This window comes from Melanostigma gelatinosum, assembly GCF_949748355.1.
Source record: "Melanostigma gelatinosum genome assembly, chromosome: 14".
NCBI classification, from domain to species: Eukaryota; Metazoa; Chordata; class Actinopteri; order Perciformes; family Zoarcidae; genus Melanostigma; species Melanostigma gelatinosum.
Window position 1 is genome coordinate 25,140,681 of NC_136647.1, and position 22,166 is coordinate 25,162,846.

Consider the following 22,166-nt stretch of genomic DNA (forward strand, 5'->3'; position numbering starts at 1 on the left):
ATAGGACGCTTCTCTGCCTCCAGGCTCTCCTCTTCTTCTGGCTCCTCCTCTTCCACCCCATTGGCCCTGAGGGACCCATGGGCGTGACTGTTCACCGCCTGCTGACATCATAGCCATCATGGCCTCCAGTGGGACAGAGGGAGTAGGTGCCGTTGGAGGTGGAGCCGGTGCAGGTTGGACTACCAGCTGTTGTTGCTGTTTAGCCTTAGATTTCGCGGCGGCCTCAGCCGCGTCGTGTTCTTTGAGTTGTTTCTTGAGTAGGGCCTTCTGCAAGGTCTTAATTTCTGTGTCGCCAACCGCCTCAGTTTGAATGTACTTAGAGAGGTAATCTCGGAGCTGGGCGTTCCACATGTCTTGTGTCATTGCTTCTAGGCCAACCACTGCATCCATGCACTGGCGAGGTCCATCAGGGAGGCCTCGTTTAATCATTGCACGCCATAGTGCCACTGTGGTAACGCTTCCATCATGTGGCTCTCTGAAGGCCTGGCGCCACACCCGTTCTGCTCTGGCCAGATACAGGGGTGGAGACTCTCCCGGGGTCCAGATGAATGCTGCCACTGCGCCTTGGTTCACTGGAGTGGGGAACTTGGTTCTGAGCTGCTGCCACAACGCTGTACGATGTTGATCAAAGGGGTCGGCATCTGGTGCCGCACCAGCGCCTGCCATGTGTAGTAGGGCAGTACACTGGGATGGGTCCAGACAGCGGGAGAGAAGTGCTCTCAGGTCGCCCACTGCCAGCTGGCGGCCAGCAGTCAAAGCTTCCGTGAGCTCAATCCACGGATCAGCTCCTGCATGGAGGGATGGAAGCTGTTGTATCATGCTGGTCAGATATGCACCACGAACACTCTGCTCTGTTCCTTCTCGTTGGTGCTGGCCCTGAGACCGAAGTTGCATGGCATGTTGGGGGAGTGGAACTCCAGTCCCTGTCTTGAGGGGGAAAACTTCTCCTTGTAGAGTGCCTGACACCGCATACATTGGCACTGCCACCGGTCTGTCACAGTGGCTGGTGTGGGCTATAACTGAGTTCAGAGTCTGTTGTAGCACTTCCGCCTCTGTTAGCAGGACAGAGAGCTTCTCCAATGTGGTTGGTCCGCTTGAGTTCCTTTGTGATGGCTGTCTTCCGGCTTTAGGATCATGGTACAGGTTGCTTGTCACATAGGTCTCTTCTGAGTGCATGGGGCAAGGTGTTGTGGCAGCGAGGTCGTCGTGAAGTTGCTGAATGCAGTCCTGATCGAATTGTCTCTGTTGCTGGGCCTGTGTTTCATTCTCTTTGGCCTGCTGGCCTCTCTCTGCTGTCGTAGGATCTTCTTTGTCTATGGGGACTCTTGTCATAGCTCTTTCCAATGTTCTCACCCTCTCCATCATGTCTCTCATCGCTCGCTCTGTTGAGGTGGAGCTTGTGTCGATGGTGCACCCTTCATCCAGGGACATCTGGAATGCTCCTGAGAGCAGTCCTCCCTTTACTGTTCTCACCGGTGCTTATATGAATGGAGTATGGGGGAGGAACCGGAGGAAGTGCTGGATACAGGCTAGTTGAGGGCGGGGGAGGAACCGAGGCCAGAGGTGTTTGGCTCGTTTCCTGTGCAGCCTTTTCCAGACCTACCGGGGCTTGAGTGGTAGGGGTGACGTCCAGGGGGTTGATGTTGAGTGACAGACGGGACCTGGTTTTTTTTCTTTTCCGGTTGGCATGTCCACCTGCATCCGATCTGTCATGGCCATCCCTAGTGCCATCATTGCCACTCGCTGTTCCTCTTCTCTGTCTTTGCGGGCTTGCTTCAGTGAGTTAGCGAACCCCCATCGCTTGGTTTGATTTGTCATTTGATTTCTCTCTGCAGTCTGTGCTTGAGCCACTCGTTTTGTCAAATAGTTGGTGAAGAGCCGAAGGTTGTTGACTGATGGAGGTAGTGGACTGGCCGCCTTCCACCATCCCTCCTCTTGCCATCATTTCATGCAGTTTTCCCAATGTGTCTTGTCTCTTTTCCATGCAGTCTTGCCTCCAGTCTGTTACTGCTTTTTTCAGTTTTGCACGCAGTACTTCTGAGTAGCCACCAGATGGAGCCACAGCTCCAGCCATGTCTTTTTGTGTTCTTTTTTTTCCAAATTCTTTTCAATTCAAGTTTTTTTTTCTTTTTTTCTTTTTTTTTTCCAAAATTCTTTTTTTTTTTTTTTTTTGAAATTTCATATTTCAATTTTTCAATATAAAATGTTTGGATGCAGTAATTGAAACCATACACTGCCGTCACTGCGATACGCACAAATCACATATGGATCTGTTCTTGTAGCGTTTTCACGAGCACGGTCCCCGAAGGAAATGGATACCTAATAGGCATTATTCAACACTCAATCGCCCATGCACTGCCGTGATTTCACAAATAATCGCACACAAACCTCGTCAGGAAAGATCTATTGATCTTATTGTTTACAGTGTACGCCTTGTGCGAACACGGTCCCTAAGGAAATGGCGATATCTTGTGCTACAATTGAATCGATGTCTTCCCAGAGTACATCTATGCTGCATTCAAACCCATACACTGCCACTTCTGCAATACTGGTACACAAGCCTCATCAATTTAACCTCATCAATTTATTTTTCTCAATTAAAATTCTCTAGATGGATCTTCGTTTTACAGTGTACAACATGCATGAACGTGGTCCCTTAAGGAAATGGCGTTTTGCAGTCTCCAGACACTACTTTCACATCAGCGTATTTCAACAACAATTTCTATATACTTGATCCAAACCTCAGTTTGCAACTTCGCATAAATCAACAGTGTGGCCCGGAATTCAGTCTTTCAGACCGTCATTGGTCAGCGAACCGAAGCTTTCGCCACGGCTGTGTAACCTCTGAACAGTCAATCAAAACTTACGCGGTGAACACAATGCCAGCTTATACAATGCTCACAATCCTCAATTTCTGTTAGATCCACTCACACACATGTACATTCTATAGTAAAAATCCCACTGCTGACACAACAATCCTGTCACAATGCTAGGTAATTTATCTTAGCAATTTAGTCAAGGCAATTCATACGCACAACTTCAGTACTCCTGGTCAATTCAATTTAGCATCTAATGTCAATATGCAGATTTTAGTGAAATTGGCTCTGCCTACCGTATGTTTAATCAGCGCTGTTGACCAGTTTCCCCAAGTTGGGCAGAATGGCTCCGGTCGGCCACCGGCCTTCCCAGCCTCTCGGGAAACGCCCTCTTTTCTTTCTGTCGACAGAAGAAAGTCTGTTACTCGATGAAAAATCCTCTTGGATCGTTAGAACCCAAACTCTGCTACCATGTTATGAATGAAGATCGAGTGAACAGACTGAGATCGAGGCGTTTAGCTCAATTCAAGCAATAACATTTATTTGTGACAGAAGTATTATGTCCAGCAGTTAAACGTGCACGGACCCCTAGCAAAAGGCAAAAGGTGCAAAAGTGAAACCTAAGAGCGCTTATACAGAGAGCGCAGGCGTGTCATCTGGTTCTCCTTGTGGAGCCATTGGTCAAAATCAAAGCAGAGGCGGATTTGTTTCTAGCATTCAAATGGCCTGATGGAACACGAGGCAACGTCACCCACAATGGCTCACGTCCGGAACCCGCCTTCTCTGGAACGTCAGTGTGTGTGAAATGTTGATGTACAGCATATTGTTAACACTTAAGGTGCAGAAAAAGGGTGCAGTTCTAAACTATTTTGAAGTCTCTGTGTGAATAGATAAAAAGAGCTCTTCTCCTACTCTAAGATGGCAGTTTCCGCCCTAATCTGGTGGTTTAAGCAAGTGTTACTTTCAGGGCCACTGTATCTGTTTCTATCGTACGAACGGGTGACGGAATGCCCCATTCGGCGTTTTTGGCCTACTTACAGTGACCTCACAACTCCGCAATATAAGCTTTACAAGTATAGCGCATATTTAACAGTGAATGAATATATTTTATTTACAAAGTTAGTATACAGTACATCATAATCTTTAGTGTCTATCTATCTGTGGTGGAGGACTCAAATGCAGACAAGACCAGAAGTAGAGTGAAGCAGGTATTTAATAAATAATTAAATCAGAACAGGAAACTTACAGGAACACAACAGGGAATCCAAGGACGAGACAAGAGACGAGGGGGGAAACCGGGAAAAGGACGAGCCGGTAGAGATGGCAATGATCCGGCAAGGAGTGACTGAGAGGCAGGGGTTTAAACTGAGATCTGTAGTAGCAACACCTGAATTAGAGATGATCATACACACATTTATCTCTTCGCGCATTGACTACTGCAACTCACTTTTTACATCACTCAGTGCATCTGCTCTTAACCGTCTGCAGGTCATCCAAAACGCTGCCGCCAGATTACTCACCAGGACAAATCGACGGTCTCACATCACCCCCGTACTCCGATCTCTCCACTGGCTCCCTGTAGCATCTAGGATGCACTTCAAAATTCTCACCATCACTTACAGAGCACTTCACGGTCAGGCTCCGACTTATGTAGCTGATCTACTTCGCCCCTATTCACCCGCCCGCACTCTCAGGTCAAACGCTCTAGGTCTTCTGTCAGTCCCACGCACACGATTTAAGACCCGTGGTGACCGAGCCTTTGAGGCAGTGGCCCCGAGGCTCTGGAATGCTCTGCCTGCAACTCTACGCCTCGCAGATACTGTGAATACTTTTAAAAGCCAGCTCAAAACCCACCTTTTTAGGCTGCCGTTTGAGTAAAAAGTAAACCCATGTCCTAGACCTGCTCTTAAAATATGTTTTACATTTTTATTTTATTTCTTTACTTTTCTGTGTTTATAATTTATTGACCCTAGGGTCACATTGTGTTTTTTATGCTTTTAAATGTCTGCTCTGTTAAGCACTTTGTGATATTATTGAAAAGCGCAATATAAATAAAATGCATTCATTTAGATAGAGGCAGGTGATGGGAGTTCGGCTGATGAGATGATAAGGGAGGCAGGTGCACTGAATGAGCTGATAGGCGAGTGAGAAATAAAGAGACGGGAGAGAAGGGGCAGAGCTGTGACAGACCCCCAAAAGTCGAAGTGTGTGCGCAAGAACAATTCTGACTTTCTTAAGTACGGCTTTGTGAACGGAGGGTAGACTGGGACGTGTCACGTGGCGTAGTGTACCTGAGCAATACACTGAACCCACACTGAACCCCAGGCTCCCCGGGCGCCTGTCATTGGCAGCCCACTGCTCCCTATATACAGGGATGGGTCGGCTGCAGAGACAAATTTCCCCCTTAAAGGGATCAATAGAGTATAATGATTTTATTTGACAAGGGTTTTGCCTGTTCAACTCCGCGAGGACGCCAGCGTCAATCCCCCCCCCCTTCCGTTCCTACGGCTTGCTTGCGCAAACTACGTCACAAAACATGGTCATGTTTGGTATCCCAGCATGCCCCAAATCCTCATCGTTGCAAAGAAAACATCTATTTTCTTTAATTTGTTATGGATTTCTCACAAAAGGAGCCCAAACACACAGTCTAAAGTCGCCATAACCGCTGCAAGTCGGATCTTGCAGCGTTTCGACGGAAAGACACATAAGACATTACAATGTGCTAGCGGATGTTACCATGGAACTAGAAAACGCTAGTACTTATAGTGCAAACCTTAACTGTTTCTTACTTTAGCCGTAAACCAACGTATAACCTTTGCGTAAATGAGCTACCGGCATACTCGATCGTGCACTCTGTCGCAGCCATTACGCACAGCAAGTCCGCTACTCACATGCCACGTCTTCGACATTATATACATAGTTTTTGCAATTTGCAAAGGCTAAAAATAAAAGGAAAATAATATAAAATCACAATATAAAGGGAGAAACACCTTTAGTGTGTCAGAATATCATTTGGTTACCATGTGTCCATTTGGGTCTCCAAATGTCCTTTTAGAGCTCCGCCTGGATCTCTTCATGGAAGAAACACTGTAGAATGGTCATACTTTGTCCAATCTTCTTCAAATTTGAGGCAGTTGTTCACTGATAGTTTAGTTACAGCCCTATACTGTCCTTTATCTGTACAGATACAGCCACCGGCAGTTATTTATACTGAAAGATACTTTTTTATTTTATGCGGCCAAAAAGCTTCAATTTTTACTGACTCCAAAGGCCCACTGCTCTGTTTCTGTATGACCTACAGGTGTTCTGACACTTTTGATGCATATAGTCAGTGGTTCAGAAGCTACAGCCATTTTAATTTGGGTATGTCATTTTAGGCAGTTTTGCTCCAAAATAGGGGTGGAGTTGAACAGGTAACAATATAGTTATTGAATACAAATCAAAGATAAAACGATAATAGATTAGCCGTGGGCTGACGCAAGATGTCTAATTCCCGACTCCAGTTATTACTGTATGATAAGTGCCCTTATATACAAACCCAAGACGCTCGGTTACATGAATTATAAAAATTCCCCTTGTAAGATTTAAAATGTACACTTTAATAAATAAATGCACTACCACCAGACTGTCTTACGCACACTAGCTAGCCTAGCTTGTACAGCTAACCTCAGCTAACAGCTAACTTCATTCATTCAGCAACATTCATGCAAATATGCTAAACTGGCTGAAATCGGGGAAACTGTCAGGTGGGACATCTGAAGCCATCAGTCATAAAAGAGGAGAGGGACAGAGAGAGAGAGGAATCTGAGGCGAGAGGAACGGAGAGGTGTATTGGGGAGAGACCGGGAGTCAGAGAAAGATGAGACGGAGGAGACCGAAAAGGAGGAAGGGTTGCACATACTAATCGGGAGCACATAGGCCCATCGCGGAGTCAAGGTGATAAAAGAGGAAACGAGAGTGAGCATCAGACTGGCAAAAAAGAGGAAATATGATAAATGATCTGTGTCTGGGCTTCACTTGGATTGGCAATGCAGATTGCCCAAAGCCACAGTGCGTGGTGTGCAGTGAGGTTCTGGCTAACAGCTGTATGAAGCCTTTTATTTACGTCACCACCTGAACACCAAGCATGCCAGTCAAAAGCCCCTTACATTGTTTATATTGAAATTGGAGGAGTTACAAAACGGCCAAAAACGACTGCAGTCTCATTCTGTGTGGTTAATTGTAAATTAAATGTGATAATCTGCCTCTGAGCCTGTGCGTGTGTGCTCGCCATCCTTATTGCTCTTTAAAAGTGACGCCTTGTGTAACAAAGTTATTGAAACTTTGTTGCAGTGTTTCAGGGCATTTTCACACCTTCAGTTCGTTTGCTTTGTTCTGATTCAGGGATTAATGATACAATGTTGCAGTTGCCCCTTTGTTCGGTTTGTGTTCACACTGCAACATTGAACAGCGGACTAAATATTGTAAACAAATACCACGCGCGAGCAAACTGTTCTCTCATTGGTCCGATTTCTATGCTCTATAAATAGGCTCTGGTGCTTCTTTTTTTTTTAAGGTGTGGGGGATTGGGGGTGCGTGAACCCGGTCGGGATGTAGAAGGGGGTGCGCGGCCTAAAGTTTGGGAACCGCTGCTCTAGAGCAGGGGTTCTTAACCTTTTTGACCTCGGGGCCCAACTTTTCAAGTACAAAGTGTCCCGGGGCCTATTCAAATATTAACACTATTAGTTTAACTAATTGATCTCACTCTTGGTTTGATTTGTATTCAATAACTATATTAAATCCACTTACAGTTTAACAAGCAACACCCTTGTCAAATAAATGAGATGATCACAAAAACATTTATTTATCATGTGTATGTAAACCTGCATACACAACAAGAAGCCCAACAGGCTTTCCCACGAGCGTTGGATGTTTCGTCGCTAGGTGTCGCTTTATTTTTGAAGGCTTCAAATAAAACTAAAAAATGCTGCAAAAGCTATCACAGCTTATAAATTGATTATCTATCTATCTATATCTCTTTATATCTATATATCTCAAACTCTTATGAAGATGAGTTTTCTGCAGCAGCTGAGAAATCGCTCATCTCCAGCGTGACACTTTTCAGCAAATGCTTGTTCTGGAAGCATACAGGTAAGCCAGCATCGTTGGCAGTGAAAGCAAATGAATACGTCCACGCAGAGTTAAACTTTTCTTTTTTTAGATTCATCCATCGATAGTTTACAGAGGGCGGGGGTCTGAAAATTCTGATTAGTCACCTGCAGGGAAAAGCGCTTGACAGAGGTAGAGGATTTAACTCTCTGTGGGAATAATTAACATAAGAGTCTGTTCATTCATGCTTCTAAATTATATTCTCTCTGAACACGTTTCTCTTTTTGGAGAACGTCATGAGAGATATCTTCGATCGGCCGCAATTTTCCTGCTCTTCTTTCTATTTCCTCGTCTCTCCCCCGTGTGTCACGGTGTGTGTGTGTAAACCTCGCTCGAGTCAGGAAACTTGTCAGAATACTCATTTTGAGCTGCATCACCTGATGTGATTTACAATGCATTGGTCGGTGTGTTTCCTGCATCGCCGAAGAAGTGGCGTAACGGCTGGATAAGACGCGCCAGTTAAAGTGTAAACTCAGTGCCTAATATGTATAATTCCGAATTATCAATCTGATTTAGGGCCTGGGTCCAGATCCGGTCCGCCAGTTGGGGACCCCTGATGTAGACTCAGGGAGCCGCAACAGATGGGCTGAAGAGCCGCAGGTTGCCGACCCCTGGGCTAGCGGCCAGCTGAGTGTCTTTTACTGCTTATTGGAGCTTGTTAAACAACTGACTGATGCATTACCGCCACCAGGTGGTGGGAAGCTATATTGTAACTGAGCGTCTCATGGATAACGGTGATATCTTTGGTGTCTTCAATTGATAACCTATGTGGTCCCGTGGCCCACAGGTGCAAAACTGAAAGTTTTTTGCGGCCCTCTAGGTGGCGCTAGCGGCCCAATCGTGGGCCGCGGCCCCATGGTTGAGAATCACTGCTCTAGAGGCTGGGGATCGAGAGGGGAACTGAGCTCCGACTCTCGGAGACGGGGCTCCGGGGAACAGGCGGCAGGAACAGGAGGCTTGGCGGCGACAGCTGGAGTCGGCCGCTGCGGCTTGAATGCAGCGGCTGGAACTGGAGCCCGCTGCGGCTTGGCGGAGACGGGGGCTCGCTGCGGCCCAGCGGGAACGGGAGTCTGACCTTTTCTCTGCCTCCTTCGAGGGTTGAAAAGGCAGTGCAGCAGGTCACTGTTTGCCTTCTGGACACTCAGAGGCCCTCCAAAGGCCAGGCGGGTTCCCGCAAACTGTTCACACCACTTAGGGGAAAAGCGCTCCAAACGGTGGTCTGCTGAGTCCATTTTGGGCCAAATCATTCTGTCACGGAGTGTGGTGGAGGACTCCAATGCAGACAAGACCAGAAGCAGGTATTTAATGAATAATGAAATGAGAGCAGGAAACTTACAGGAACAAAACAGTGAATCCACAGACGAGACAAGAGACGAGGGGGGAAATCCAGCAGGGCAGGCAGATGGGGAAACAGGACAAGCCAAACGGGCGGGTAGACATGGCAATGATCGAGCAAGGAGTGACTGAGAGGCAGGGGTTTAAATAGTGGCTGGATAGAGGCAGGTGAGGGGAGTTGTGCTGATGAGGAGAGAGTACTTGATTAGTGAACAGAGGCAGGTGAAGGGAGTTAGGTTGATGATGAGGGAGGCTGACAGGTGCGCTTAATGAGCTGATAGATGAGTGAGAAATAAAGAGACAGGAGAGAAGGCGCAAAGCTGTGACAACCTATCTCTCTAGCCATCTCTTATCTCTATCTATCTTTATGTCTGTCTCTATCGCTCTCTTTATCTCAGTCTGTCTCTCTCGCTCTCTCAACTAGCAGTGTATCAATCAGACACTCTTCCTTCAGCTTTAGTCTAAAAATGATGAAATGAGTCTGCATTTGACATTAGCTCAGTAGTATAACAGCACGCTCTTCTTGAGGAGGGTATCCCTCTTGCTTAACCAGCACTTAATTTAATTACCTTCCTACTGTTGTGTTCACACCTGAACACCATCTGTCATCATCCAGTCTCCTATAGACAGGGAGCCTGCTGGTCTGTCTGATCTGAGCAGCCTCTAAAGCTCCTGATTAACAAACGGGAACTGTTTCTGTGTCTGGACAGGTGAACAACTACAGTCTGGAGGAGGTGTCTCATGAAGAGGCTGTGGCCATTTTGAAGAACACGTCGGACGTGGTTTACCTAAAGGTGGGAAAGCCGACCAATGTCTACCTATCAGATCCCTATGGGCCTCCTGATATCACACACTGTAAGTCCGCACCTCTTGTATTTGAACTTGGCCAGTCATCTGCTGTTGGAAGAGTTTAGACTAAAAGTGTCATGTGTAATGTAATGTGAGATGTGTGTGCAAATACACAACTGCAGTCATTGATTTTTGCCACATACATGTTATCACCAAGGTAACCAGAAAATATACAAAATAGAAAAAATGATAAAAACAAATTGACTTACTTGACGTCATGAAAGCATGTGTCAGCTAGTTGTCTGTTAAAGCAGCTGCCTCTGTGCTCTCTCTCTCTCTCTCTCTCTCTCTCTCTCTCTCTCTCTCTCTCTCTCTCTCTCTCTCTCTCTCTCTCTCTCTCTCTCTCTCTCTCTCTCCAGCAATGGAAAATCATATCTCTTCCCCAGTCAACAGTGGCACTCTGGAGTACAAGTCTGGTCTCCCTCCCATCTCCCCTGGAAGTTATTCCCCCCTCCCTAAGCACTTACTTGGGGAAGAGGATATAAACAGGTTGGATGGTTTTTCCTTCTTACGGTAATTACCTCCCTTCCTACCAGACAACTAAAACTAGAGGTAGATGTGTGCCCTGTCTCCCCCTTCTCCTGTCTCATCTGTGTTTGTGTAAGTAATCAAAACTACCACGAGGAGTTATGATGCACTTTGAAAACACATCTTGTTTCTCTGTTTGGAACTTTTGGTTTTATTCTCATAGTCTGTGTCCAGTTTCCACTGCAGTGTTTTTCAAAGAAAGGGTTCTGGTTCGATTAAGTTGGGTCCCCCTTGATTCGCAATCAGGATCTGCAACATATTTACTGAAACAATTATTTATAAAACAGACAGTTTCCCACAAACAGCTAATTGAAAACCACTGGTCTGCTGTAATGCCATGTTTCTGTTGTACTGTGTTGTGTTTGTGCCTGAATGTCTCTTTATGATTTCTTTCTGAACATTGTGTTCAGTGCATTGTGCATCGGTTAACCACTGGGGCATTAAGCACATCAGAACCATAGCACTTTTGTTGAGTCTGTGTGTCTGTGCTATGAGCTGTGGTTGTGAAAGGCTTTGGTAATGTTGATTATTATCAGTGGAAATGATGTCTTTATCGTAACGGCAGCCTCAGGTCCAGCAGCAGTACCATCACGGCACAGCGAGACAGATGTTCAGTCTGTCTTTCCTGTTTGTGTGACTAGACATCAATCATCAGGGCTTTGTGTATTTTAGAATCGGAACCGTTTATTGCCAAGGAAGTTTGCGCCTACAAGGAATTTGTCGTGGCGGGTGGTGCGTAACATTTAACAATAACATTAAACTATCAACACAGTGCACGAAAGAAACATTTACAATTTTTACTAAATTTACAATAAAGTAAAGTGCAATGTTAATAGTGATGAGTGTGTTTAAATAAAGAAACAAGAAGGAAATTGTCCTGGGGATGACAGTCAGTGGGGGACCCGGGCTTTGTTAATGAACCAGACTGCGGACGGGAAGAAACTGTTTGTGTGGTCTTAGTTCTGATGGACCGCAGCCTCCTGCCAGATGGAAGGGGCACAAATAGATCATGTCCAGGTTGGGAGGGGTTAGCAACAATCTTTCGTGCTCGCTTCAGGGTCCTTGAAGCGAACAGGTCCTGGAGGGATGGCAGATTGCAGCCAATCACCTTCTCAGCAGAGCGAATGATGCGCTGCAGCCTGCCCTTGTCCTTGGCTGTGGCTGCAGCGCTGACCGTGATGGAGGAGCAAAGTTCAAAGTTTGCTTTATTGTCAATTCCACAATGTACTGAACAGACAGGGGAGTTGAAAAGACATTTCTCTCTAGTCCAACATAAACATATAAAGTGAATACAGTGCAATAGATTAAAAAAACATTTAGACTATGTATGTATGAGCTCTCGCTCTCTATATATATCGCTATAGATCTCTATGTAAATAATAAGAGATGAGTCCAATGAGGGTGGTCTCATCCGCGAACTTCAGGAGCTTGACGGACTGGTGACTGGAGGTGCAGCTGTTTGTGTACAGGGAGCAGAGGGGAAAGAACGCAGCCTTGGGGGGAGCCGGTGCTGATGGTCCTGGAGGCTGAGACGTGCTGTCCCAGCTTCACGTGCTGCTTCCTGTCAGACAGGAAGTCTGTGATCCACTTGCAGGTGGAGTCGGGCAGCTGGGAGAACTTATCATGCAGCAGAGACTGGATGATAGTGTTGAAGGCAGAGCTGAAGTCCACAAACAAGATCCTGGCGTAGGTTCCTGAGAGTCCAGATGCTGGCGGATGAAATGAAGGGCCAAGTTGACTGAGTCATCTACAAACCTGTTTGCTCTGTAAGTGAACTGCAGGGGCTCCAGGAGTGGGTCGGTGAGGGTTTTTAGGTGGGACAGGACAAGGCGCTCAAAAGACTTCATGACCTCAGGGCGAAGGGTCTGTAGTTAAGTTCCTTGGTTTTTTGGGGACGGGGATGATGCGGGCTGGTACGTGGCATGTCTCCAGGGTGGTGTTAAAGATGTCTGAACACCGGAGACAGCTGATCAGCACAATGCTTTAGGGTGGAGGTGGAGACAGAGTCTGGGCCGGCTGCTTTGCGGGGGTTCTGTTTTTAAAAAAAGCCCATTTAAATCTCTCTCCAGACTAGAGAGTTGTCACTGGGGAGGGGGGTGGGGGGGACACTGTGATGGGTGATACAGAGGCATGGGCCCCTGCTGGGGGAGGGGGGGCTGGTTGATTGAGCTGTGGGGGATGGAGTCAGGACTGTCCCATTGTCTTTCGAATCTGCAGTAGAACTCGTTCAGCTTGTCTGCCAGGTGGTCATTCATGGGGTGGGGGGCTCTAGGCTTTGTAGTTGGTGATCAGTCTGAGGCCTCCAGACAGAAGCAGAGTCACTTGCTGAGAGCTGGTGTTGCAGTTTCTCAGAGTACTGTCGTTTAGCATCTCTCACCACCTTGCTAAACCTGTATTTTGCCTCTTTGTACAAGTCCTTGTCCCCCACTCCTTAATGTAGCAGTCCTGAAGACATCCCAGTCTCTACAGTCCAAACACGCCCAAAGGTCCTCCAGAGCTTCACTGGTCCACTTCTTGAATTTCCTCACCACAGGTTTACAGAGCTTTAATTTCTGCCTGTAAGTAGGAATCAGATGGACCATGACGTGGTCCGAGTGACCCAGTGCAGCACGAGGGACTGCGTGATAGGCCCCGCTGATTGTGGTGTAGCAGTAACCCTAACCCTGTGCAGAATGTTCTCCTCTCTGGTTGAGCATTAATTAACTGTCTGTATTTGGGGAGTTCATGGCTGAAGTTTCCTTTGTTAAAGTCACCAAGGACAATAACTAAAGAGTCCGGGTTGGTCCGCTCCAAGCACAGTATCTGTTCGGCGAGTGTCCACTGTGCCTCCTGCATGTTGCCCTGCGGCGGAATGTAAACACCGATCAGAATGACTGAAGCGAACTCGCGGTGGGAGTAAAATAGTTTACAGTTTATAATGAAGGATTCCAGATCAGGAGAGCAGTGCTGTAGAATCACTGTCACATCGTTGCACCAGCCACTGTTGGAGAAGAAACAGATTTATCCACCCTTCGATTTGCCGGAGAGCTCAGTGTCGCGGTTCGCTCTGAACAGCTGGAAGCCAGCCAGCTGGAGTGCAGAGTCTGGTATGGATCCACAGAGCCAGGTCTTAAGCCATGTCCTCACTACTCCGTGTCTAGTTGGATGCAGAGTTGTTAAAATCGAAACTATTTCCGTCCACACGGGAGTTTCAGCATTATTCTCAAGTTGATCTGCAGCCAAACGGCAGCCTTCGAAGTTGGACAGCACGTGACCATTAACGTACACTGGGCATGCGCGTGACGGTGTAAACAGGAAGTGGATTGCTTGCTTCGTTAAAAAAAAATACGACTGAGTAGTAAAGTAGTCTTTAATAATGAAAGGTTGTTTTTGATACTTAAGATCTTCCGCTATAAACTCAAACAGACACAGTTCGTGGAAAGTTTTAGAAGTTTTATTCTTCAGATGTAGTTACAGCTCTCCCTCTCAACTTTACTTTAAAATCAACACTTACACATAAACGTTTACTAGATTATGGTCCATAAATGTGGTCAACACACGTCGATCACTCGCTTCCTCTGTGTTGTTGCCGTGGGGGCTGATGGATGTAACGTTAGCTCCGCCATTGGGGTATTCCTTCATGAGATACGGCATCAGGGGATAAGCTGGGTCACCCAGCAGAAAAACAGGGACATCATCTTCGCCCTCTATCAATTCTTTAGGGCATGGGGGAATTGCTCCATCTTTTAGGGCACAACTCTCTCTCTCTCTGAACGTCATGTAACAGAGGTCCGACTAGCTAGCTTCGAAGCTAATTTTAACATCACCGCCAATGGGGAAATGCTAACCGCGATAGCATTAGCGAATATAATATATCTTCGTACATCCTTTCACGCTTCATACAGACATACTTGCAGACTAAGGTCTCTCAAGGCTACCAAATTGAAGAAGTAAAACGAAGCACGTTGGCTTCTCATTACAATCTAAAAACAATGTTGAAATGAATCGCTGGTCGCCCTGCCTGTTTTCTTCCGGGTACGGGTCACGTGATAGAGTGTGACGAATCAGGGGCGGAGACGTCATGGCTTCTAATAACCAATCCAGTAGCGAGCACGAGTGTGGGCTAATTTTTTCTAACACGCATCCGTATCAGACGTCCACACTCAACCAAAACCCCGGTGTTTTCAAATACCTCTAACATCGGCGGAGTTTTCAGGCTCCTCCGTTTAGGGTGCTCGAAAACTCCGGCGTAGTGTGGCTGCTCCAGTGTAAACGTAGCAAAGATGGAGTAAAACTGGAGTAGTGTGGACTAGGCATCAGTAAAGCACAGAACAGAGGATGAAGAAAAGTCTGTCTTTCCCCACCAGTAGCTGAAGTTCGTCCAGTTTGTTGCAAAGTGAGCGGACATTTGAGAGAAATATGCCCGGCAGCGGTGTGCGAAATCCATGTGAGCGGAGACTCACTAGCACGCCGGCCCGTTTCGCTCGCCTACGGCATTTCACGGCATGCGTTAAGGTGAGACCACCTTTGACGAGAATGTCCAGTAATTCCACTGAAGTTAAAAGAAAAGTTGGAAGTAAGTCCGCTGGAGTTGTTCCCCTGATGTTTACGAGCTCATCTCTGGTGAAAGAGGTCCGTGTATCACAGCAGAAAACAGTATTTACAACAAACAATGAGCACCAACACACCGAGGCAGCCGTACGCGGTGCCATCTTGAAGGGAGCTGTTGACTTTTTTTTGGTTGTTAAAAATAATGTACAAAGAAAACTCATGACTCATGCCCCAATAATAATAATAATAATAATAAGGCCATTCTGCCCTAGTGTAAGAGGGAAAACCAACTTTCTCACACAAACTAAATGGAAATGCAATCAAAACCCAGTCTCTGAACATTCATGAGCTCTGAAAGTTTCAGTGTATTATTTGGCAGTCAGAAAATGTCTGCTGTGTCTACTCTCCCTGTTTTTGTCCTGTTCCGTATGTATTTCACTACCTCTTGGGTGTACAGTCACTACTCCCATTCCAAACAGAAGAATACTTAAGATGTCTCACTGGAGTAAGTCACAGCCAGAAATTAGCAGCTCTCTAACACCTAATCCCACAGCAAGCTGCCACGAGGCTCCGGACCAAGCGGGCCATATTTCCTATGAAGTCAAATCTAAGAGTAACGTGTGTGTGTGCTCGGGGGTCTGAGTGGCGGTCTCATCAGTTCTAGGTAACTGCATTAGACGAATGACAAATGAGAGCAGATTGTTAGGATGATTGGTGGATATCACAATTAACTAATGCACACGTACATTCCATAATTCCACAATGCTTCTCCGTTAGATGAGGTCATTGTTGTTCGCTGTAGCAAGAGTTGTGTTGTAAATAAAGAGCGGTGGAGCAGAGTGATAACAAAAGCTCATTTGAGAGGATAAGTGAAGGAGCCCTGTGTTAGTCTTTGTGGAGTGAAGGATTAGTGCTCCATTCTCTCTGGAGTTAAGAAGTTTACTATTTGCTCTTGGACAAGGTGCCTGACCGCTGCCCTAAAGTGAAGCACTCTCTGCTGTGAACACTGGGTTCTACACATACAGTCAGAACAAACCGTGTGAATACTACAACGCCATGTGGATCCTCACTTCCGGTAATAGCTGACGATCAGTAGCTTCTATCATTTCATCACTGATGTGAAGTACAATAATTGTTCCTGACAATTCTGCTAAATATTGATAAAACGGTTTGGAGAGAATAGAGGGGAGAACCCTTCTGCTATACTTCCTCTAGATATCCTGTGCTCGCAGTCTTCATGGAGATACTCTACGAAGAGGAGTGAACAATAACCTAGACAGGAGAGCAAGAGTGGTAGTGTTTAAGGTCTGCACATTTTTAGCAATCATGCAAAGACGAATTAAATAAAAGATCATACCGAAATGACTTGATTATTACATTAAAAGTAATATCTTATAAGTTATATGGCTGTTATACAGTAGGGTGTGAAGTCCAAATATTAGGCACTGTATTGTTCAAAAGCTCACTGTATTGTTGTTAGTTTTCTTCAAACTTTTTGCCAGAAATTTTAAAACTTCTTCTTTAAGGAGTAACTCCATACAGGGCACTACATTTGCCATTTGAAAATAAGTTCCTGTACTGGAACTCCAAAACCTAAGTTAAAGGCTGAAGAATAAAAGAAACTGAGCGGTGAACCGCAGCTGTGCAGTCCAGACTCTAAAGTGCACCTACGGGTCCTCACAAGGTCACTGTGTTTTGGTGTGATCTGTACTGACCGGCTGCCTCAAGTCAGCTCATTTCACTGTGAATGATTCAGCAGCAGAAACGGAGCCAACTGTCCAGACATCTCACCAGTGGATCCTTATTGACACTCGGTACAAGCACAGAATCCAGCAATGAAATTAGAATAACAGCTGGTATGAAATATTTGCTCGAAATAAATGAAAGACATCCTTCCACATCTGATCTCTGACCTTTGCATGCATTAAGCTTCCACCCTGCAGTGTTCACCCTCCTCGACATTTTCTGGAGGAAAACAGTGTGAGCACATGAAGTGGCCTCATTTAGTTTGGACTCCATTTCCATCTTCAGCCACAGTCTGCCAGAAGGGACAGAGTTTCTTGGTGATGTTTTCATGTTCGAACAGGATGCAAACACACAACAGTTGGTCAGTGTAATACATTTGAGCAAAGAACTGTATGTTCAGTAGATATAATAAGTGTTTAATAATTCATAATTAATAATTCATAATTTGTCATAATCATAAGTGTATTGGGAATGCATAATTAAGATAAACATAAAGTGTTGTAGGATTAGTAGCTAATAAGACATGAAGCTTCTGCCAAAGTTGCAGAAGTTTAACTTTTATACTGAAGGATTATCATAGAAGGGATTAAGCAATAACTGACCGTCATTGAATGTGTTAGGAACTCAGGGAAAGAGAGTCGTGGAGACAGGCGTTTACAGAAGTGAGAAGTTAGCCAATAGAAATTGAGATAGACGGGAGAGGAGGAGTCGCGAACGAATATGTGGGCGGGGATAGAAGTGTTTTTCTGGCTCTTTCTAGCGTGTGGTTCCCTGGGACGGCTGTGTCCTGGGACCAGAGGTAGTTTTTTCCAAAGTGGGTTAATATTGTAATATTTCATAGGAGTATGTACTCTAATGTTTAACTGTAATTGTACTTGCATCAGTGGGATTAAATCCTTTTAACTGTAAACCAGTTTTGGTAGATTTATTATTGCAGCGTGTGAACTGCAAGAAGCAGCTGAGACACGTGTGGTCTGGCCTCCTCCACGTTGGGGTGAGTTTCATCCTCAACATCAGAGAGAGAGAAGGCAGGATGAGGAAGAGAGAAGTGTGGAGGTGTAGCCGGCCAAACAGTGACATCACGAGTCTAGTCCATGTGACTGTGTGCGTGTGTCTGTATGTGTGCGCTTCTGTGTTTGTGTGGCTGTGACAACATCTTACACATACACACACATTGTGCACAGATTAGTCCTTTCCAAACTCACATACTGTACTGCATGCTCCAGTTAACGCATGTGAATCCGCATCAGTTCACAAACAGCAGACATGCGCTCACTGAGTGTCTAACCGACAATATGGATTCGCAGCATGTCTGCAGCAGATTAGACTTACTGTTCATGAGCTAGCACAGATGAGCTCACTCTGATGTCTGGTGGTGATGTTGAATCCCTCAGTCCTTTTAAGGACATGGCCTTTTCTGTTTTCATCGGTCTTGTTTTGTTCTATGTAACATGCCACCAAGTGTGTCTTTCATCAGTGTCTTAATGTGTGAGAAAATCAATGGTAAAAGATGGTTATCAATGGTTGGTTTTGAAACGTTGACTTTTTCCATCCCATTAGAAATCCCTCGTTAGATGACGGGGAGGGTCGCAGGTTTGATTCCCAGCACTTCCAGTTGAGGTGAGCTATTTAGCGTCTCTGTCGCCTACTGCATGCCCCTGCATGTTCCTCATCGTTTGTGTTTTTTAGCACAACAAATCGGAAATAAAAATTCAATCATTAGACTGTTTTTAAGCACGAGACATTTACATTGGGAATCGGATGCCTGACGATATGTGAGGTATAAATTCTAATGTACTGTTGAATGTTTCTACCTAAATTTCTCCTCGGAGATGATGTTTCTATTATATTACAAAATATGGTGACTTTTAACAATGTTGGCATACATTCTTATGTTGTACAAAAGAGAAGATTATTCCCTATTGAAATAAGTTTATTCAATTAAAGTCTTAAATGGGAACTAAGGCCATAATCACAATTCATACATGCTATACTGTGCTGCAAGAATGAGTCCAAAATCACGAAAAGAGTCTTATTTAGAAACTTATTTTCTTCAATACTCCAAAATCCAATGAAAAATGCCATAGTCTTTTTTTCAAGGGAACCAGTGCAAGACTAACTTCCTGGTTGGCCTACAAAGATACATCATCCCTTCAGCACTCTATTGCTATGGTCTAAGACAGTCCAAAAATATTCGTAAACATAAACAACTCTCCTAAATCTAGAGTGCTAAATCTGAAATACATGATGTCATCAAGTGTAAAGTGTGGAACTGCTCCATAGACGATGTTCTAGATCAGGGATTCCCAAAGTCTGGTGCGCGAGCTGCCTCTAGGGGGTGCACGAGAGGAAAAATGTAATTGTGGTCTAAACTGTTTCTGTCTAAACTGTTACTCTTGTAAAGCGGCCTTGGGTCCCCTGAAAGGCGCTATATAAATTAAAGTTATTATTAATGGTGCAGTCCTGTCTCCTAAAAATTACGTTCCACCAAAACTAAAATGCATTCTCAATTACGTTTGACCATAAACGTATTTTCTCCCTGATTACGTTTGTGTTTGACGTATTACAAATACGTTTCTCATCAACATATCTTTGCTGTACTCTAGTCTTATTTTTCTGTGATCTGCCTCGCCCCTACCCCGCCACCCACAAGTTGTTGACCCGCGGCCTGTTCCGAGGGCTGACAGACCCGACGAGCGGGTGCCTCACGGCGGGGGCGGCTGGAGACCTTGCGTCCCGGCGCCAACGGGTGAGCGCCCGCCACTCGGAACCATAAAACCAAGTCCCGGATTTCACCCGGGGGATATTCTGGAGGTATTGTGACCGGGTGATGTGCCTCGTTGCTGGGGAGGTATGAGCCGAGAGTGGCGGGGTGTTATGGAGGTATATATTACAACTCGGTGTTGTTCCCGTGCATCGATGAGCGCATTTCTGCCGGAGACAGGCGGCGTGTTGTGGTAGTATTCTGACCGCGTAATAGGGAGAAGGCGAGGCGGTGGTGGAGAGGAAAAAAAATGTTAAAGAGATGGTGGAATGTATGTTTGGAGAGAGAGAAGCGAAAAAGTTGGACGTGATCCCGCGTCCAACAAGAGTGCGCATCGATGCTAACTGTTCTCTCATTAGTTCGATTTGTATGCGGCTATAAATAGGCTCTGTTGCTTTTTCTTTTTTTTTAAGGTGTGGTGTGGGGGGGGGGGGGATTCGTGAACCCGGTCGGGATGTAGAAGGGGGTGCGTGGCCTAAAAAGTTTGGGAACTGCTGTTCTAGATGACACAGAGCACTGGGGAAATGTTCTGAGGATATGGTACATTTTCTGTTTTACCACTGAGGACACGAATAGAATATTACCCATTTGGGTATAAAAGTAAACACAAAATCAGTCTCCCATTCATTGTCTCCATAGACATAGCTCCACACTTTATACTTATGGCATCACAAGTGAGACTTCTCTGGTTCCTGGCTCTGATAGAGAGGACATCATGTCCACAAATATTGATTGAACTTTCCTAGTCCATGGAAATAACTCTGTAGAGTTCTGCCTCTAGCTAAAGAGTGTCTCCAATAGATGCCTCTGTCTGGTGAGAATGCTACACATTAAAGCAAGAATATGACATTTGAAAAAAGAAATAAGACAATCCGTCTCTTGGAAATAAAGTTAAATTGATAAGCAATTACACACACCCTTGCTCAATCCAACACCCTCAGGAGTTTTACCACTCGCTAATTGTGTAATGTTAGCAAACTAAAGATGTTTATTGCTTTGTGAGTCACTTCACTGACCTTATGACTACGATGAATTAAACCTGTAGATCACAATATTAGTACACAACATTTAAAAGCTCCTGGATCAGTTTGCTGACAACATTTTCACAACAGAAATGTAATTCCTTGAAACTATAAATCATTTAAGCTCTTAGATATCAAATAATATTGACACCACCACCACATAGTTCAATGGATAACCATGTTCACTTTAAAACACATAAGCCTTGTAGGAATGCTATAAGTTCATCACATGTATGCAAATTAAAATATGTGTTAACTCCTGTACTCCTGCAATAAACCAATGTATACAATTACAGTTAGTCAGATCACCCATGCCAGAACATGAACTCAACAATTTGAATAGTTTATTATTCATTGAAGTCATATATCAAGCATAGAGTGCTGAACATTCTCTGGTTCCATCTTCTCTGTTCTTTTCACAGCAAACTGAAACTCTGGGGTTTAGACTGTCAGATAAACAGCTTATTGATGACATCACTGTGGACTGTGGGAAATTGCCCCGAGCATTTCCAGTCATTCAGATATTTTACTGGCTCAGTGATTAATCAATCAATCAAAAATGATTCTAACAGGTCCGTTGATAATGAAATACTTGTTAGTTGTAACGATAATATTAGTGTGGCTGGCAGTGCCTTTTCTTTTCAACATGTAAAGCATGCTCTCTCTGACTTCAGTGTTTTAACCAGCGAGAACCATTTACCACATGTAGCAGTACTTCCTCCTACTGTCTTATGCTGCTTTATTTCTATTATTCTTCCTGTCTTTCATCATCTTTGTTTATCCAGACCCTTCGTCCCCGCCTTCGTCTCTGGACACTAACCTCTCTGCTCTTGTCTCTCACTCCACTGTAGGCCTCCTGAGCCAGTTTACAGCACTGTGAACAAATTGTGTGACAAAGCACCCTCCCCCCGACACTATTCACCAGTGGAGTGTGACAAAAGCCTCCACTCCGTCCCCCTCCCATATCACTTAAGCCTGTTCCCTGACTCGGACTTCACCAGGTACTTTCCACCACCACCTCTCTTGCCTCCACCACTCTATCCCATTGGTCCTTCACAACCACCTGGGTTTCTCCAATGAGCTCAGTTGCTTGCTCTCTTCATTAACCACTCCTTGGTGTTGTTTTCTCAAGCTAGCATGCTCTTCCTCCCTCCTCTTCCCTCTCTCCTCAGGGCTCTGACTAAGCAGGAGCCTTGTAGACCTGATCACCTACAAAATGTTATCCAGTGACGGAAGAAGTACTCAGTAGCACTACACTGTTGAAATACTCTAACAAGTACAAGTCATTCGTTTAATACTTTAATTCAGTAAAAGCTAAAAAAGGGTCTATTTCAGAATAATGTTGAGTATATAATTTGATTATAGTCAATGTTGCAGCTGGTAAAGGTGGAGCTCATTTTAATGACTTTATAAACTGCTAGCTAGTTT

The 22,166-nt window shown here is 45.1% G+C and overlaps 1 protein-coding gene across 1 annotated transcript in view; it reads left to right on the forward strand.

Moving 5' to 3' along the window:
• dlg2 (discs, large homolog 2) overlaps nucleotides 1–22,166 on the forward strand; it is a 239,301-nt gene that overhangs the window by 152,689 nt on the left and 64,446 nt on the right. The window contains exons 10-13 of the mRNA XM_079282881.1: nucleotides 10,010–10,154; nucleotides 10,508–10,661; nucleotides 18,513–18,572; nucleotides 21,590–21,739. Coding sequence (XP_079139007.1) covers nucleotides 10,010–10,154; nucleotides 10,508–10,661; nucleotides 18,513–18,572; nucleotides 21,590–21,739 — 509 coding nt within the window. The remainder of the gene's footprint in view (nucleotides 1–10,009; nucleotides 10,155–10,507; nucleotides 10,662–18,512; nucleotides 18,573–21,589; nucleotides 21,740–22,166) is intronic.